At 42.4% G+C, this 20,393-nt stretch overlaps 1 protein-coding gene across 1 annotated transcript in view; it reads right to left on the reverse strand.

Annotated features, from left to right (window-relative positions):
- Positions 1-20,104, reverse strand: part of fam189a1 (family with sequence similarity 189 member A1) — a gene marked incomplete at both ends in the record, with an annotated part of 115,484 nt that extends 95,380 nt beyond the window's left edge. Inside the window, one exon of the mRNA XM_080493468.1 lies at positions 19,847-20,104. Within this exon, the coding sequence (XP_080349594.1) occupies positions 19,847-20,104 (258 nt within the window). The remainder of the gene's footprint in view (positions 1-19,846) is intronic.
- Positions 20,105-20,393: the final 289 nt, after the last annotated feature.

A 20,393-nucleotide genomic window follows, 5' to 3' on the forward strand; every position in this document is an offset into this window, starting at 1 on the left:
ACAGACTCAGCCAAGCACTGCGGTTCCCTTTCATGTGTTCTGATCAACCCACTCACCCGGCAGGTCCAAAATTCACAGACACTTCCATACCTGCATTCTTGAACTTGCACCGAAAAAAAAAAAAAAGATTGTTATGTGTTTATTTGCTTCTTTGTAAAGAATCTTTAAGTCAGTAGTTGCGGCTCTGTCCGCTCTAACCGGCTCTGTCCAAACAGATCATGCCCTCAACACAAACACAAACATCCTTAATGCCTCTTCCGTGTGCTGATCTCAACAGTACGACAAATAATAATCACGGGAATAAATGAGGGGAGGGGGACGGTCTCGAGAGTGACAAAGCGCTGCCTGTGCTGAGGTTTTCAAAATGACATATCTATGTATTAGAGAAAACAATTGCAAGGCAGTTTTCTGGAATGTAGAGCAGACCAGTGCTTTTGGGAATGGATATGTCCACTGTGTTTGGCGTCACTGTAATGTTTTGGAAAATTCAAGAGGTGGTCTTTCCTTAGAGGCAATCTGGGGCCGGATCTCGCCTTCTTGTGTTAACCCAAATTACGAATTACACAAACTTAACCAACGTCAGACTGTGGCACCACGTCAAATCTTTTTGGTGGTAATCTTGATAATAAGGTCTTGAAATATTGATGTGAAATTTGTCTTTGGCTAAGAAATGTACAGCACCAACATCTTAGAAAAGTTGGGAATAACAGGCTCCTGTCATGCAAGTTACTCATCAGTACGCACAAATCAAACTTTTGTTCGTACACCCACAGACTGTTCTCTTGCCTGTCAACAACCAGTTCTTAGATCCAGGCTGAATACTGATATAGCTTCTCCAGCATCAAAGAAATGTTGCTATTGTTCCTACGTGAATAAGATTTATTCAACTTTAGATACCCTTCACATTTTATTTCAAGCGTATTTCAGCCCCAAAGTCTGGGATTGAAGATGATCATGTGCAAATGGAGCAGGAAGACACACAGCTTCACTAAGAATCCAATCCATATACGGCTTTTAGAGGAAATTCATGAAAACACAGTGGTGTTACTCTATTTTTGTGGATTGACTGGCGTTGGGTTTCATGTTGTGTGAAGGGGCTCAAAACATTGTCAACAAGCCACACGACCACACCTTTAAACAACTGTGCAAGAAACCTGTGTCCTCTGCGCATTTTCTATGATAAGAGTTAAGAATTTGTTAGTTTCAAATTTTCTTAAACAAACATGGCTCCGAAGTTTCACAACACCACGAGGCCCAGCGCTTCTCACTGCATAAGCAATGCACCATTTTCCAATCTTCAACTTCATGGGTGGTGGACTCGTGTGGGTCTCTCGGGTCTTGTTTCGGATGCACCTGACCAGTGCATGCTTGCTGGGTCTGGCTCTATAGGGTGGAACCCAGTGGCCAGGGCCCTTGTTTGCTCGTGTTCCTGTTGCATGGAGTGATTTGTGGTTTGGTTTCTTAATTCTCGACTTCGGTCTCCTGGGAGGGTTACCTCAGCTCTGTAGATCCATATTAACACTGCGTCTGATGTTAAGTGGGAAAAAGTATGGATGGAGCAAACCATTTGTTCAGATAGGGACAGACATCTCTCAGTGTAAACATTGAGTTTCATCCCTGAGTGAATCAAAAGCATGAATCAAAAGGCTCTTTGGTATTCTATGCATCTTGCAGCACTTTTATGTTTCGGTTTTTCTCTCTGCTGTACAGTGATTTCCAAATGCTGCACACTGGTGGTCTGAGAAACACTGCCTTGAGCTTTCAGGGCCACCAATGACTCAAGAGAGATTTCAACTCTACTTTAAAATACACAGTGGGAAAAAAGACAACCCTCTAATGCTGAAAACAACGTTCTGCCTGAAACATCTAAGCCCAAATCCTTTCCTTTGTCTATCGGCACTAAATTACAGCTAAAACAACAACTTCCTGCCATTGCACTCAAGACATTTAACTCTAAATGCAATGCAAAATCATTCAATATGAAGGTAATGTCTGGAGGAACGTATCTGAAGGATCGTCACACCGCTAATGAAATGTCACTCAGTTTCGATCACGTTGCTGGGGGCAACCAACATCGGTCAATAAGCTGTAAAATTGGAACATGAGCTGAAACAAACACAAAGCCTGAACTCAAAAGTATGTGAGTCATAGAAGGAAACAACAGCTCCAGACATGTAGAAGACCGACAGACATGGCCTCACATCTATTAGTTTATTCGGCCTATCTACCTCCGGGATCCTGGAGCAAGCATTGGAAAAGCCTGTGAGCTGATCAGACTGCTGCTGCTGCTGCTGCTGCTGCTGCTGCTGCACACGGATAAACTCGAGTTTTCAAAACACAGCTTTTGTCCTCTGGTGCCGACTAATGAGAGGAATACAGAGGCGAGACACACGGTCAGACTCATTACGCCAGTGAACCGCAGCTGTAATCAACCACAACCAAAACATTTCACTCTTCTGCTAATAAAAGTCACTCTCCTCTGAACCCTTTGTTGTTCCCATGCTTTCATATCGCTTGTTTTCACTCTCTCTCTTCACAGCCTGCCTGTCATTCCAACCATGACGAAGCTCACGTCGCCTGAACTTCATGTGCTACAAGCTTGGCTTCTTCTTCTTCCTCATAAAGCACAGTTCAAACGGACAACAGTTTCCTCGGCACCGTTAAATGATGCCGACCGGCAACAAACCATAGAAACTGCTTCTGGTTTCCATAGTAACCAACCTTGACAAGGTCATAATCTAGGCTATTTAACAACACTGCCTCTCCTTTAATAATCTCGTCAATACATTTCTGTTTCCATTATAGTGGTTTCAAAGACGCACTGCGGTGGGTTTCCTCTCACTGTGACACAGCGAGGAGCTTGTCCCTCACACAGCATCATGAGGCAAAAATACTTTTTTCAAGTGGCAGGCCCTCCATTTGTCGTCATTCTGGATGTTGAGTTTCTTAAATTCATGTCTGGGAAACTTTTTTTGGTTTTATTGCAGTACTTAAATGCTCTGTCATGCACTTGAAATATTTGTTTTGAAAGTGATTTTCTTTTTTTTGTCAGGCATTTCCACGTCAACTTCTGATACAGTCCATCTCCATCTCCCTCCCAGAAAATAGCCCACTCAGAGAAACTCTTACATTTGTCAGACAGCCTGCAGCAGACTGCATCCTTATTTTTTAAATTTTTTTACTATGCTGAAAAAACTTTCTTGCTGTATAGTATAATCAAGTCATGCTACCTTATTTTTCACCTTATCAGCTTCAACATTTATTTTAGGGTTTGTTAAAGCACATAAGCAAACACTGGAGCAGTGACTGAGCTGCAAACAATATTATTAACAGATGAAGAAACAGAAAAAATTTAACACTTTGACCTAATGATAAATTAAAAACAATGCAATCACATACAGTTCTTCAGCCCACTGCAACATGAATGCACTTTTATTATGTTGTTTTAAAGACTTATGACCAATAAAAGGGAATGTGAATCAAACAATTACTCATTAGAAAACGTATAATAATACTGCGTAAAGCTTTAACCCTTTGTACAGGACTCACTAATATCTGTGTATATATTATTCAACAACTAATCGCTGAAGCGCTGAAGCATATTTCTTCCATTATCAGAGACTTTAAAGGAGATAGATAGATAGATAGATAGATAGATAGATAGATAGATAGATAGATAGATAGATAGATAGATAGATAGATAGATAGATAGATAGATAGATAGATAGATAGATAGATAGATAGATAGATAGATAGATAGATAGATAGATAGATAGATAGATAGATAGATAGATAGATAGATAGATAGATAGATAGATAGATAGATAGATAGATAATCCCCAAAAGGGAAATTCCACTGTCCAGCAGCTCATCTAAAGAAAAAGTAAAAAAAAACATCAACCACACTTCCATTCATACGTCACTGTTAGTTAAATAAGTTAAGAAATGCAAACATAGTAGGTTTAAAATATACATAAAAAATATGTTAAAATGGGATTTGAAAGAAAGTCTTAAAAAGTGCTAAAAAATGATGATTACGGTTATTTTGTGTGTTAGAATAGGAAAAAAAAAAAGAGATGCACCAGTTAAAAAAATATATAGTCACTCACCCCATAAAGGGTTAAAGAGGATAAATATTGCAAATACTGAGTCAGTTCAGGTTAAATGTCTAAAAAGAAAAGCTGCATCACAGACTCCAGATAACGTCTTGAAATATCTTCATGGGCAAGAAAATGCTGCAGTATTCAGTTAATAAAAATGTAAAATAGAGAACTCATCACAAGTAAGGAGTAGGACGGTTTATTTGTGCTTGAAAAAAGAAACTCTCCAAGTGTGCAAACTTCCAATTTATTCTCTGTTATAAGTTCACTGAATCTCATCAGCTCTGAAACGTGCACACAAACAACCTTACTTGGTCGTCATGCAGAGAGTGTTCTGGCTCCGGTCCTCCCTTACTAAGCACAGTCGGAGTGATGAGTGAAAAAAAAAAAAAAAAAAGCTTATAGGCAGCATATTCTTAGGGGTGGCACTGCAGTGCTGTGGCATTGATGGAGACCGACACTGAATAAAAAAAGTTGCAGAGTTAATAAAAGTAGGAATACTTGGCTGCTGGAGTTTCACTGTGAAAAATACTACTATAAATATAAAATCACAGCACAAAAGTTTATTGATTTGCAGCACACAGGACTTTAAGTACAACATTTCAGATTGAAATAAGAGTTTAGTCTGCTCAGCTTGTCAAAGGAGAGCAGCGGCGTCCCAGCCACTGAAAAGCCAAAGTGGTATCCCAGAGGTGCTCACACAGCTGAAACACCGATCCTGCAGAGACGCGTCCTCCGGGGACGGACCGAGGCGTTGAGTCGGATCAAATAGAGCGCGGATTATGAGGAGGTAGGTGGGGGCGAGGCATGCAAACCGAGCTGAAGCCGTGCCAAAAGAAACACTCGGCTTCGGTGAGAAGGAGGGAGCTGGAATATCAACCTGAGGGAGGAGCTGATGGCCCGGGGGCAGCTGGCCTCCTTTGTGCTGAGCAAACACCCACATTCCCCATCGTTTCCCGCAGCGTAGGATCGGCAGCGAGTCGCCCTCCTGCTTTGACTCCAGCACAGATTTCTTCCTCTCTGTCTTTTGGCGAGTATTTTAAGAAAAGCCAAACATAAAGAAAGAAGGCGAGAAAAATCAACTTGTGAATTAAGAGAAAAAACTCCCACAATCCACTCCAGCCCCAGGACAGCTTGAAATAAATTAGTGTTTAGTGCTTTTTTTTGGTCCCTGTGGCAACAACTGATTCTGTGATGTCTTTCCAGTGCATCACCACAAACAGAAAAGATACTAAATGTGATAAGGACAGCAGCTAATATGAAGACCGAGGTATGAATTCCTAATTTGAGCAGCAACTGAAGTGAGAAACTACAACCAAAGTGTGCAATGAAGGGCACCCAACAGAGCTGCAGAGGCATAAAGGAGGACGTTTCTGCAACAGAACCTCAGCTGTGGTGGAAATCAGCTCTGCCGCCCGTCTCTCCTGGAAGCTTTGCTCTGATTAAACCCTCATTGATGCTCCTTTAAAACGTAGATATGTTAGACCACCATATCAATCAGTCTGTTACTTAACTTTCAAATTTCCTTTTATCCTCATCGTTTTTACTCGCACATATACACCTGTGAAATGTACTCAGAGTCCTTGGATAGTGTCCAGTTTTTAAATGATGTCTCACTCTTGCCAGTCCCATCTGTATCGCTGAAACAACAGGAACGGCACGAAACCGCGAGGAAATGCATCATTCAGGCCATTAAAATGAGAGATGGCTTTAAGATTATGCTGCTGGACTCTACTGGGAGACAATGGCGACTACATTATGCAGTAAGTGACAAATCTGATCACTGCTCAACGCTGAGTGATCGCGTGTGTGTGTGTGTGTGTGTGTGTGTGTGTGTGTGTGTGTGTGTGTGTGTGTGTGTGTGTGTGTGTGTGTGTGCACTCCCGAATGGTGACCGTTGCCTGTGCTCAGGCGACCTTTTGTACACCATGAACTGCTGTTAAAGCTTTGACCTTTCACCCAGAAAATGTATCTGCTGGTCTCAAACATCCAAACCGACAGCTTTTGTCCTTGTGTCTCTTTCCAGCAGGATCTTACTGCAGTTTTCTCACGGTGTTATTCTGACTGTAGTTTAGACACTGCAACGACCGCAAAGCCTCCGGGTTTGTAAATTAACTTAATTAATTCGCTACTTTCATGATATAAATTTACCATTTCTTTCCTACAGCTTTCTGAAATTTGCCACCAACAATTACTTCATTAGCATCCACTCTGCCAATTAGTGTCTGAATTATTTGGCTAATTACTGTGCAGAATGTTTTTGAAAGGTACAAAATGTCATCCTGTTAGCGGTGGGCAGGGATGTTGTATTGTGTCCAAGCAAGCAAAAAAAAATTAAAAATCCTTTACCAAGCACTTTTTTTTAAGCCTACCAACATCTACTAAAACGATGTACAACATTTGAAACTCTCTCTATTAACTTTATATAACCTATTTATAATAAATAACCGATGTTAGATAAGAAAGTCATGTTTATGTGGCCAAACTAAGATAATAATCATTGGGCCTCTTGGAAAAATGACTTACTCACAATAACAGAATTTCCTTTTGAACACTTCAAATAAATGATTAGATCATATTTGGGTAATATTACAAATGTGCATATGGTGATATTATGTAAATGATCTAATGTCACTTTGCCAAAAATGCCAAGTTAAAGTACAAATCAATTACTTACTGATGAAGAAGTGAGTAACTGTGTACCAATTACCAATTTATAATACCTTCTCTATTCAAGTTCCCTGTGGCGCTATTGTAGTTCTATGCTTAGTTTTTCATCAAAAATACCTTTTCAAATGTTCCAACTTAATCCCAAAAGAAGTGAACTGTAAGTCAGATGTTTTTCCATTTTCAAGACAAATGTTTTAAAAGATATTTCAACACTATAAATGTCACAGTGAGTCAGTAAGTTTTCTGCTCCTGGAAGAACTTCTACTAGCAAGTTACATTGCTATGCAGCTTTGTTAAAACGGGAACCCCCCCACAGGTTGGCCCCAGGCTCTTGTTTTGTCTTCCTTACTGCATGATTAACCTCTTAAAATTACTTTAAATGGAAAGGTGGGTGACTTCCAGAGAGTGTGAGAGACTATAACACAACAAAAGGGAGAAAACCTCTTGATTTTTTTGCCGTCTGTTACAAACATGTATCCTCAGCCTGAGCTTGTCTGGATTTAAAAAAAAAAAAAAAAAAGTCTCTGTGGTCTCCTTTCACACAGATAAAGTATGAGCTATATGACCAACCTTTATGCCCTGTACAGATAAATAAAGACAAAGAACCAGCACATCCATGCACCTGTGACATCCCCTCCCACATGTGTACCCACATAAAAGCAGCATCCGACATGACACTAGTTGCTAATCATAGAACAAAGAGACGCTCCAGTCAGCAGGCGTTTCCATTGATCAGCTATAGAAAGCAGCAGGGAGGGTCGGCAGTCGGCTTTGTTCCACCAGGAAGACGCTACAGCTCAAATGCAGGTAGGAGATAGAAGTCAAACATATCAACAAAGCTCCATCTGTCTCCCTGGGGTCTGTTATCAGACCTCCACATTGATGGTGGCCTGTTGCTGCACGCCACTGAAGAGCTCTTTATTACAAGGAAAACCTCTGCAAACACCTCCTAAGGTCAAAGCCTGCAGGAGGATATCAACGTTAGTCCCTGCATTGAACGCTAATACTCACCCTTTAGTCCAGACAAAAGAGGGGTCTCTCTCTGGGTGGCTCCTTCCTGTAAGTCTCCATCGTGAATACAGTTGTAGAATAACAGAAAACACAGATGTGTAAAAGTTGTTTACCACCTGAGAGTTTGCACCTGAGTGCAACACCCTCCATTTATAAAGCAGGATCAGAATAACTTTTGACCAGCATCGTTAACAAATTTCCTTTTTTTTTTTTTTAACATTTACATTTTCTAGTTGCTGCAAATAAAAATCAACTACTATTATTGCTGTATTTTTGCAGTGTAGATTAACTAAACTATCAACACAATGTGAATCAGTCTAAAGTCAAACCTGCTCATTGAGCTCAGCTGAAGTCACATTTGTTAGTTGGGGGAAGATGCTCTAAAATCTGACATATTGGTTTCTGAAAAATCAACTGATTACAACAGGATGAAGCAGCACTGCATCCGAGGTAGCTCCAGACCTAAAATACTAAGAGAACATTTATGCTAAAGCAGTACAGGTACTGGTAATACATGCCAATGTCAAAGTTTCTTTAAGATGAGGCGGTCATTGATTTAGTCATTTTCTTTTGTAGTTAGTCAGCAGATGACCCTTTTACATTTTTTTTTATATTAATTCAGGTAAACATTCTGTTAGTCTTCCTCCCCTTGCACGTGATTCATCTTCAGTTTAAGTCTGTTTCAAGGTATTTCAGAGATTTATTTTCTAATGAACCGCATCACATATTTCACACGGGTGATCTGGTACTACTGTAGTTTGGGAGAAACGTCTTACGCTGACACACATTTGCATGTGGCCATCTTGTGTTTGTGTGACATTTCGAGGTTCATTCTCTCCCTGTGAGCTCCGTTCACCCCCAGTTGGCCTCCACCGTTCAGCCGTCTGCAGCCAAACCCGCCGGCGGCCAGTCGAAGCCGTTTGTGGAAAAGGTGCAACATCGGGGATTCTGCCTGACCCGTCCCAGGCAGCAGGTCAGACCAACACGCACCAGCAGAGGCCACAGAAGAAGAATTCCTGACAGAGATCTGTTACGTATGCACATAGAAACATCTCAAAACATAGCGACATTTCCACAAACACATTCCCCCGAACCACCCCCCCCCCCCCCCCCTCCCCAGGTATCATCACGGCGAGCAGTTTGGGACCGAGTATCTTGAGAAAGGCAGTAAAACGCGCAGCTTTCATCACACATCAGCCAGCTTTTCCTCCTCGAGAGATCAAAACAAGCATAATGGAGGCTGATGGGTTTTAACTGTGAGTGTCTGAGAACACAGTTAGCATGCAGCAATGTGTACAGACATGAGCACAACAACAACATTTGTGTTTGATCAAGCAGGCGGCATCTAAAGATCCTCCCGAGTCATATTTTAAGAGACAAAAATAACCTGCTCCGTTTCATCCTGTGCGTCATTCTCTCCTGCACAAAGTCTCCTCTTTTAATTAACAAGCTAAATATCCATACAAGGTATTTACTTCTTCTAACTCGTGGGATTTGTTCCATTTACATGTTTTGTCATTTCAAGATTTTAACAGCTTGATAGGTGTGCTTTTCACTGGGAGATGTATGTGCACTTTGAGGATTTGCACTCTTCGCTCACTGTGGCGCCACTAATTGTTAGTTAGAACATACGGTAATGGTTGACACTGAGTTGAGGTACACAGAGAGGAACCTTCCGACTTGAGATAAATGGTAAAAACAACCTCTGCCTATCGTGATGGATGATAAACGACGCAGATCCGTTTGAATGGTGGGGAATTTCAAGGGTATTGATCATTGTTTCCTCTCATATGGACAATAACATCAGAAAATGGTATGTTTATGCCTGCAGTTTACTCCACGAGGCAAGAACCCAGCAAAACACACAAAGAAAACCTTTCATTTCGTTGGCATGTTGACGTCAACACGCATGGACGCTTATCGAATTCGACACCTCTGTGAGTGTGATGTGTTTGCGTACAGTGTGTTTGCACCAGAAATAGCACCGAGAAGGCATTCCACTGTGTTGGTGTGAGCATGTTGCTCCAGGTTGAGACGACAACAGAAGATATGAGACATTCAGGCTCATCAGACACGGCTCTGCAGTACGACAACGGAGTCTCAAGGGTCAATAATGAACCTTTGATAATTTCCCTAAAATGCTCTTACATTTTCATGCATGCATAATTAATCGTTTTCGGCCATTAAAAGACAAACAACATTTCTAATCCATCCATCAATCTTCTGTATCACTTTATCCAAGTTTAGGATTATGCCGAGCTGAAACTGATCTCAACCGACAATGAGCAAAAGCCGGGTACACAATACACAGCTCGCCAGTCCATCACAGGGCAAACACAGAGAATATAGACAATCACACACGCTCAGATTCTTTAAAATATTTTAGATTCCCCAAAACTAGAGTACCAGGGGAAACCTGGGAGAACATGCACACTCTGCATAGGAAGGTCCATCCCAGATATATTCTCACTTTGACTGCTTACCACTAAGGTCCTGTTTACATGACAGGATGTTAAGGTCCAGTTAAACTTTCATTGTATTTTGGCTTTCCTGCATATGTGAAAACACATTGATACAAAAAAATTTAGTATTTCTGTTGTACCCAGTGGTGTTTCTATATGTAAATACTTGGTGGGACACGACTATATTTCAGGTGTAGTGACGCCACTGAATGCCGAAGTAAAGTGGGTGCACAACTTTTTAGCAACAGCATTATGACAACCATGTAGGCAAAGATCCTGTGAAAAGGTTGTGCACTGGAAATAGCCGTTAAAAAAAAAGAAAAGAAAAAGGCAAAGTATGGAATTGAACCAAGATCTGCTGTTTCACAGGTTAAAATTCCACCACGAGACCACGGACAGAATAAACTGGAATGAGATACTTAAAGATTTAACACAGCGTCACTCGGTTTACCACCAGTTACATCCAGTTTTTCCAATAAAGTTAAAGCTTCAAACTCATACTCCAGTAAATAATCGACCTCATGAATTTTGATTCTAAACTTTTTTAAATAGTTGGTCCACACAATGAAGAAACATCTTAAAGGAGCTGGAATGTTTACAGTGGATTGTTCTCTACGCGGAGGCCTGCTGCTGGTGGCTGGACAGACTAACTATGTTTTCACATTTCTAGTTTCTTTGTGTGAATCTTTTCTAAAACTTCAACATGGAAACAAGGTTTTCAGTTTCAGCCTGAACACACAACTCTACAACTCTAAACTAAAAAAAATCACTGTCACAAACATCACAAAATAAATGAACTATACTACAGTGTTCTCAATCCAAAGTAACGTAAGAGGAAAGTTGACTAGATTTAGTTTGACTGGCAGGATCAGTCATTTGAAAATGCTTTTTTTTTCTTTTTTACTTTGTTCTTTTTTTTTTTTTTTTTTTTTTTGCATTTCCACATCTCTTTTCGTGACTCGTCAGTATTTTCAGTCAGGTTAACAAAGGCCTCTCTGAGAACTATTTCTTCGCAACATTGCAAAGAAAACTCCTGTTATTTAGTCTCACAATACAAGGCAGAAGTGGATATGATTAATATTGTCAGATCTCCCGGAGAAACACAACCTCAACGTTTATCTTTTCTCTTTCCACTTCACAGATGACTGCTTTGACAGCCAGGCACGGCACAATGTCGGGTTTTCAGCGAGGTTGCTTCTTTGCTTCATTAGGTAAAAATATACCAACGAGAGACAAGAAAGAGGGGACGACGTACGACAAAGGGATGTGAATGCGGTAACATGGCACACACACGGCAAAAGAGCTCAGATCACTGTGTTCCTGGTGCTGAACGCACATCCTGAACAAGCCAACGCATCAGTAATAATACAAGCGAACAAAAGCAGAAGAAGCAACCGGGCATACAACGACAAAGTACATCTAGAAAGAGAATTAAATAAAGTTGAAAACTTGAAATATTGCACTGCACAAAACCGGTGTGTCTCTTGAAAATTGACAGCACATTAAGTTTGAGTGTGTTCTGCCAGTTCTCAGCTAATAGGGATATTTATTGAGGATTTTGCGTGTATTAGACCTTGTTTATACAAGAACAATCTGTTTAAAACTGACGTGTTTCCATTTCAGTTTTAGTTCACCGAGACTCCAAAAGCACAAAGTGTAATGTAATAACATGGAACTGTTGGTAGAAGAAGTTATCAAACTTATCAGAGCTTTACAGAAAATATATCAGAATTTAGGGAGCAAAAAAAAAAAAGAAAGTAAAATGCAATATGGAAGATAATCCGTCACTGAGACAAACTTTGTGATACAACACAGAAAAAAATATCTTATAAAGTCTGCAAGTGTTGCAGAAAGCTGAGCGGATTTGCACCGTCTTCTCAAAAACAATAAAAGCAGGCGCGATCATTACCACCGCAGGAGTCTTCTGATGTCACATTGCCTTATATATTAATCAATTAACTTAAACTCTTGCCAGTATTTTGTCTGGGGAAACACACCCGATTCTTCATTGTTCATGAAGGCAAATGCACTTAATAGGGTTATTTTGTGTCGGACTGCCCGGGCAGCGGATCAGTTTCCACACGTGCATAAAATAGCACGCTTGCACCAGTTTTCAATCACAGACTTGTTTTAGGCCCACAAACACATCTTTGTTGAAACCAAGAGAAAGTCTCTATAAGAAATATCATAAAACTATGAAATCCAATTGGTTTATGGTCAGACCAACTTTATGGTTAGAAGAAGAAGAAATAGAAAACACTTTATTCATCCCAGGGGGAAATTCTTTACAGTGGCTACCGTCTCTGTATTTTCGACTGTTTCTGATTGACGATGAAGAATCGTGACAATGTCTGTCGATGAAGCTCATGTTCGGTCAATCACAACGCCCCACAGTGGAATATGACGCAACAATCATCACAATGGAGGTAAAATGCGACAAAATAGTTTGTGTGAAGTCAAAAAAGAAGCCAAGCTTATTGAGCTGTATCGGCAGAAGTCTTGTTTCTGCGATGTATCGTCCAGCTCCAGTACAGTGAACACAACATTGTGACATTGCAACGGGATAGTCTTTGCATATCGATGTACGATGAAGCCAGTGGTACAACCCAAGTCGAAAAAAATCCAAGTCGCACAGTTTTCTAGTAATGAGCTCATCAGACTGACTTAAAGCTTTGAGAGACAATTTTAGCAAAGTCCCCACAAGATATGAAAACACGGCGTGTGTGTGTGTGTATATGTATTATTTATACGGGTGGATGATTTTAACCTGAATGCACATGAGAACTCAAAAAACAGAGGTCCTGCATTAGGAAATAGAAGTATTAGGCAAGAAGAAGTTACTGATTAAATTAAAATGCAGGAGTTCAATACAAGTCAATGCAATGTTCCCTAAAGGCATAGTAATGGATAAGTGCATAACTATTGTAGGAATCTAAATGTGTTCGTACACTCATAAATATGGAGCCCTGGCTTCCTTATGGGGATAAATAACCATCAGACAGCGTTTCTCAAAATGCAGACTGAATGTAGATCATATTCAAAGACTAAATATCAAATTGAAAGCCTCTAACCCCATAATGTGATACTTTGCATTGATTGTGGATCTTGGAAAAAAACAACTAATATCTTATAATGAGAAAAAAAAACATTTGGATTTCTGGCATTCAACCAGAATTAGGACTTGGTGTGGCATCAAAAGATTATAGGCAAAACGGCACAATGAGGTCAAGGCTCTGTCTCTGGGGCTCTTTTCCCCAAAGTTGGAGAACCCCTGCCATTAAGGGAACCATAACACTTCAAGGTGAACATGACATAGAGTAATAATCAGGGTTAAACAAGTTGTGGTGATAGTTAGAAATAAGTCTGAATGAAATTTATAATTGTGTGTGTGTGTGTGTCGTGGCAAGGGCAGACAGTTCTGGTGCTCACTGGTAGCACTGGAGTGGGGGGCAGGATGCACTGGAGGGTCCTCTGAGTAATGAGCAGCAGCAGCCTGAGTGCCTACTTACTTATTATGGAAAGGTCCAGAAGGAAAGTGAATTACAGCGGTGCAGCAACACCTCGGGACGGACTGAGCGCTAAAAATACATGACATCATCACACCGCATGCCCGCATTAAACACAAGAGTGCGGTCACTGCAGAGATGTTGAAAAACCAAACGGCGAGAACGAGTGTTAAATTAAACACAAGTCAGGCGATCAATATGAGATTTAAGGCAGGCCGGACCGGCCATGAGCGGTTCCCCCTCTGAGCGCGCCAGTGCTGACCACACTCTCCATTTGATCTGAGCTGACTAGATGAGTCCAGCTGCCGAGGAGCCACGCTCAGTATTGACAGCTGGGAATAAATAGCCACATCCAAATAGGTGGAGTCCGAAAATAATGCTTTCGTCACACAAGCGGTAACTAGACGGTGAACAGATCATCCGGTGTTCTGACCTAATGCACTGGCGTGACAATAGATGTCACCTCAGATAAAACTCATTTGGTATCAAAAGTGTGAAGCGTATATACATATATATGTGACACTGAGGTAAGTGCGCTGATATTTGCACTCTTCCATGTCTCCTATGATGCTTTGAGTCACGAAAAACACTCAAGTGGAGGATTTTAGATAAACAGTAGATCAACACCCAACATGACGACCACATCCACGTTACATTCATCACCGTTCGCTCCAGATTTCCACCTCTGCCAGTTTACATCTGTACGCATGTAACTTCAGACCTGTTGCCAGGATACAACCGAAGCAGAATACGCCACTTAATTAATGATGATTCAGTGTGAGTCACTGCAAAGAGTTTGCATCTTTGTCTTCACGGGTGTTGCTCGTCTCTTTATTCCTTCATTCTGCCGGATACGATGAGGTGCAAATGTTTTATAAGAGAGCTTATCTAATATGTTAGGATACAGAATAGTTGTTCACTTCATAGTATAAAACAAGTCTGAATGGAAGGAACTTTCCAGTTTCCTCCTGGTTCAAAACAAATGAAAAAAAACTACAAAAAAAAAAACCGCTGAAATAATCCAAATGTGTTTTAAAATGAACGTCATACTAATGGGAGTCTTCAGTAAAGCTACAAGCTGAAACTCGGACCGTGATTCGTTTTTTTTCCGTTTAATATTTGATAAAAGCAAGAAATGGAGGATAAAGCCTGATTATGTTATAAAATTATAATGCAGCAGAAATAAAATAAAATAGCGGATTTATGCTATACGATACGTTTTTACAGATGCAGATTAAACAAAAAGATCCAAAAAATTCATATGAAAATACATCTAACTGGCCCTGGAGCTCTTATGGATCCTAACAGTTGCTGGAGGTGGTTCTCGCCCTGCGAGGGAAAACTTACCCTCCCACACGTCCACTAAAGGATCAATAAACCCCGCTGCTCAGTCACACACACAAAACTGCAACATCAATCAACTATTTGAGGTTAAAACAAGACTAGTCTACTTTGTGCAGTTATATGAAAAGCCGCATGTAAACTAAATCGCATCCACTGCCGAGCACAGCGGCAGAAGGTCAATCGCTGCTGCAGGAAGTTTAGTGGGAACAACATCGTCCATCACTCAGCCTTCACTGTTCTCAGACCGGAGCCCGGACACCCAAGTTTTTCCTAATTCAGTGTCATTTCAGACCTGTGTGAAAGAAAAAAGACTTTTCAGTTACTTATGAAATCATTTAAATGAGGTAAAGTGTGGAAAGCATCTCAGTGAAGCACATAGTTGCGTAAAATGGAATTCGGTGGTGCATCGTGAGGAGTCTGCATGTTCTTCCTGTGGTTGTGTCATTCCCCTCACATGATACAAAGACAGGTTTAGGAACCTCCCGTTGGGTGTGTGTGTGTGTGTGTTGTGTTGCTGGCTCTGTGATGGTTTGGTGTCCTGTTGAGACGTTCATCATAATATTCATAACGTTCATCCATTTTCTTCATCCAGTTCAGGGTTGCAGGGTACTGGAGCCAAACATGGGACTCAAAACATGACTCAGGAAGGTGTCAAGGAGAATGGATGAAGGGTCATTTCTCAAACCTTACTATGGAGTTTTGGGATCTAAACAAATGTTACAGAAATCAGACATTCTGTGTCACTTCACATTTGAAATATTTTGCTGCTTCACCACGTTACACCTGAGAGACGGTTACAAAACTTTGGCGTTCAGTAGTTTTAATGTAACGTAGCACTTACCACTAATTTAGTTTTGGGTTCTAATTTATTTCACAATGTACAGTACAAATCACAGCGTTGAACTAAGCAGCAGATGTGGAGAGATTTCACGGGAGAACCATTAAAGGAAAATTTAGGAGCCAACAAACTGACAGAACAACAGGATGGACGACCGTCGCCTGACTTTTATGTTGCTATGGATTTACTCCAACGGGGCCTTCCCCCTTGTACCACACACACACACACACACACACACACACACACACACACACACACACACACACACACACACACACACACACACACACACACACACACACACACACACACACACACACACACACACACACACACACACACACACACACACACACACACACACACACACACACACACACACACACACACAAAGATAGAGAGCCTCCACAGCACGCTACTGTTCAAACACACACTCTCATTCACACACTCAAACAGATTAGTGCAGAATTTGCTGACAGTCGGAGCTGAAAATACAGCAGAGAGAGCTGCCGCACAACAAAACAAGAATGCAGTCTAAAGCTACCTTTGTTATAAGCTTGGTCTGCAGATTCGGGACGCGACTTTCATTGAGCATGCACAGAACCCCCCCCCCCATTCAAATAACCAGAAGAGCAGAGGTGGAAGATAAGAAATAAAAACAGAAATGTTTTTTCTGAAGCTCAACAGAAGAGAGAACATCACAGTGGCACTGAGAGAGAGTAGTGAATGTGTCAATGATATTTTCAGCAAACTCATCTAACGGATTTACATATTCACAGATGTTAAAAGTGTCTCTACGCTCCGCTCAGAGGCGGCCTGTGTGTTTGGACACTTGGAACAGGTCCAAGTTTAACTGGTGGAAATACAAGGTGGACGGTAATTTGTTGTAGGTGTCAGCCGCAGATATCTGCATCAGCCCTCTGGCTCGCTCGGCCACGTCGCCTCATTCACCGGGCAAACCTGGCAGGGTGGCGTGATTCACGCAGCCAACAGGTAAAACCTGCAGGTCGTCCCTGAGCCTGTGTGGTCTGCAGCCTCAGACGGCGTGCGCTTGCTCCTCGCCGCAGCCCAACGTCATCTCACTTCGCCTGAATTACATCGACAGGATGTGACTGAGGCTGGCTGCCGAGGAGCTAAAGGAGGGGTGGGATGAATAAAAGCAACCGGGTTGGGTGAGAGAAAGAGAAAGATATTGGTAGGATTAGTCTCTGGTGGCAAGGCCTCTGCTCTCATATCTATATGCGATGTTATGCAGGAAAACACAAACATCACAATGAAAAAATACTAAAATACGGAAAGGTGGAGGCAGATCCACTGATCAAACACCAAGGAGGAACATGCTCCTTAATGTGTGTGCGTGTGTGTGTGTGTGTGTGTGTGTGTGTGTGTGTGTGTGTGTGTGTGTGTGTGTGTGTGTGTGTGTGTGTGTGTGTGTGTGTGTGTGTGTGTGTGTGTGTGTGTGTGTGTGTAGGAGAGATGGCCGGGCTGTGCTTGGTGTAGGAAGTAAAGATTAGACATTGTCTTGCTGCGACTGTGATAAAATCCCACAGCACCCGTCATCACGCAGAAATCCTTAATGACACCCCACCGCGACCACACACAGACACCTGCAGAGCGTACACACACAGACACACAGGCACGCACGCACGCACGCACGCACGCACGCACGCACGCACGCACACACGCACACACGCACACACACACACACACACACACACACACACACACACACACACACACACACACACACACACACACACACACACACACACACACACACACACGGATTTGTTTGTCACCTTCCTCATTAGTTCAGTTCAGCACCGTGGCAGGAAGCCTAACATTAAGGCTTCAAGGTTCAACGCCACACTCGCATCCTCGTGGAATGACGTTGGCGTGAAGCTGGGAGCCGTCGCTTCACTTCAGCAGGAGAACATTTACACAGACAATTTAACTAAAAGAAATCCTCTTCTGGGCGACACAGTTGTGAGAAATATTCTGGATAATGGCCTTTCTTTCTAATTGTGTGTGTCTGGCTCAGCACAGAGAGGACTATTAATTGCTTACACACTCCAAGCAAGAGAGAAATAATACTTTTATCCTCTAACTTTGGAAATAAATGAGCTTTACAGAGCCTCAAAGCTTTTGTAAACAAATAGCCTTGTCTTATTAGACAAAATAATAGTGCTACAAATAGCTTCTCCTTCTACCTGATGGAGACGCCAGCGATTTGTCTTTTACACCCCAGAGAAACGTTGGATGAAAGCAGACAGTTTTCTAATGGAATCGGCTCTGAGGAACTCTCCAATAAGCCGACGTACTGCATTGTCACTGTGCTGAGAAACACATTCTTTAGTGGTGTGGGCCAGTTTTGGGGGCATTTTAGCGCTTTTAATATTTCAAAGAGTGACTTGCACCGCCTGATTGCTTGTGGGCAAATCACTTCCATCATCACAGTCTCCAGATGGGGAGCTGGTGTAAACCACATTATCTGGATTTTGGCGCCACTCTGGCCGATGGATCTTGCTGCTGGCGAGCGATTTGTTCTCAGCACTGGTCTCGGGCCCAGCTTCAGTGTGAAGCCTCTGCTCAGCGGCATCATTTCCCCTAAAACACGCACACTATCTCCTGAAGAGCTTCTTCTAATGAATTCGTCTGGGCTTCACAACAAAAGCATGGCCACCTGGGACATTTCACGTAGAAATCCATGACTCGGTGAGCGGAAGCCTTTATTTTCTATGATTCATTTGTATGTAAATTATAAAACGATTTTGAGAAACAAGCAGCCTGCAAATGTGAAAAGTCTTTGGTGGAGCAACATTACTTAACAGCTTCAATAAAAAGGCTTGTTTGTGAAGAGACTTTTTGGATTGATTCTTATTTGATATCATTTATGAGACAACCACTTCCAGTAAAAAACAAACAAACAAAAAAAGAAAACACTTCAGTGACAATCAGTTGGCACAATGTCTGTGGAAAATGTGAAAATAGGCACACGTGATGCTTCCCTGAGTCCAGGGTCAAGGCACAAAGATGGTTCAGGTTTCGGCACCCAAAGATAACACAAAGTAAAGATGCAGCACAACAAGCTGACAGAAATGTAAAACACCCAGACAAAGACGTTTGACCAATCAGCTCCAGGCATCTGGCAGGAATCTACATTGACCTTTGAACTGCGACCCCTGGGGTTACCTGCTCACTGGCTGGAACTGCACACACACACACACACACACACACACACACACACACACACACACACACACACACACACACACACACACACACACACACACACACACACACACACACACACACACACACACACACACACACACACACACACACACAGATGGCCCTTGTGCCACAGACCTCCCCTCACCACTGCACTCTGCCCCACTGCCTCTATAATTAATGGACTAGCCCTGCTCAGGGTCTCTGGCAGGAAATCAAGGAAGTGTGCATTCATAAATATTTACAGAAAGCAGCATGACATTTTCACAAAAAGAAAAAACACAACATCTCAGTGACAACTCTTCCGATCCAGCACACAGGAGGAGGATTGTCTCTCTGTGTATCAGTGGTTACCAGAGCCTGCATCCTCACAACTCATCATATCAGGTTGGCTCTGTCCTCCAAAACTCATTCATAAATCTATTTCTGTGCGATTACAAACCAATTCATTCTCCCCCTCGACTATAAAGCACGATATAACTCTCCATCCTGGAGAAGAGCCAATAACACAGACAGTACTATAACTTAAATTTCAATCCACTTTGAGAAAAACTTAAAGTCATCGTGTGTGTGTGTGTGTGTGTGTGTGTGTGTGTGTGTGTGTGTGTGTGTGTGTGTGTGTGTGTGTGTGTGTGTGTGTGTGTGTGTGTGTGTGTGTGTGTGTGTGTGTGTGTGTGTACTCACCGAGAAGCCAGCCCAGAAGGGACAGGAGTGTCGCACTCTGGGCGACGTGGTCAGCGCGAGAGCCGCGAAGCTCACCGCCAGGATGAGACTCCCCAGGACCATCTGAGAGACCCCCAGGGCCAGCATGATCCTCGTCCGGGTCCGGAACTCCCGGAGCCGGGACAGGCTGCGGGACAGCGACGCGGGGCTCAGGGAGCCCGGGCCGCCGAAGCCGCTGCTGACGCCGCCGCCGCCGCGGGGGAGCGCGTGCACCGGCATCGCCACCGGAGGAGAACCGACCGAAGCCTGGTTAGAGGACCGCAGGTGCAGCAGGAGAAAAGCTCAATAACATCCAACTGTGTCTCAGGCTGCAGGAAAGGACGCAAAAAAATTTATAAATAAATAAACGACGGCGGTTTTTAGTGTCCGATGAAGACCCCCATCAATTAAGAGTCGCTCCAATTAGAAAGGTGCGCGAGAGACTGAACCAGGCACCAGATGTTCAACCACACAAAAGTCTGACTATTTTCAGCACGAAACGACCCGTCGGGGTTCTTTGTGAAAGCCC

This window comes from Lipophrys pholis, assembly GCF_963383615.2.
Source record: "Lipophrys pholis genome assembly, chromosome: 2".
Taxonomy (NCBI): Eukaryota; Metazoa; Chordata; class Actinopteri; order Blenniiformes; family Blenniidae; genus Lipophrys; species Lipophrys pholis.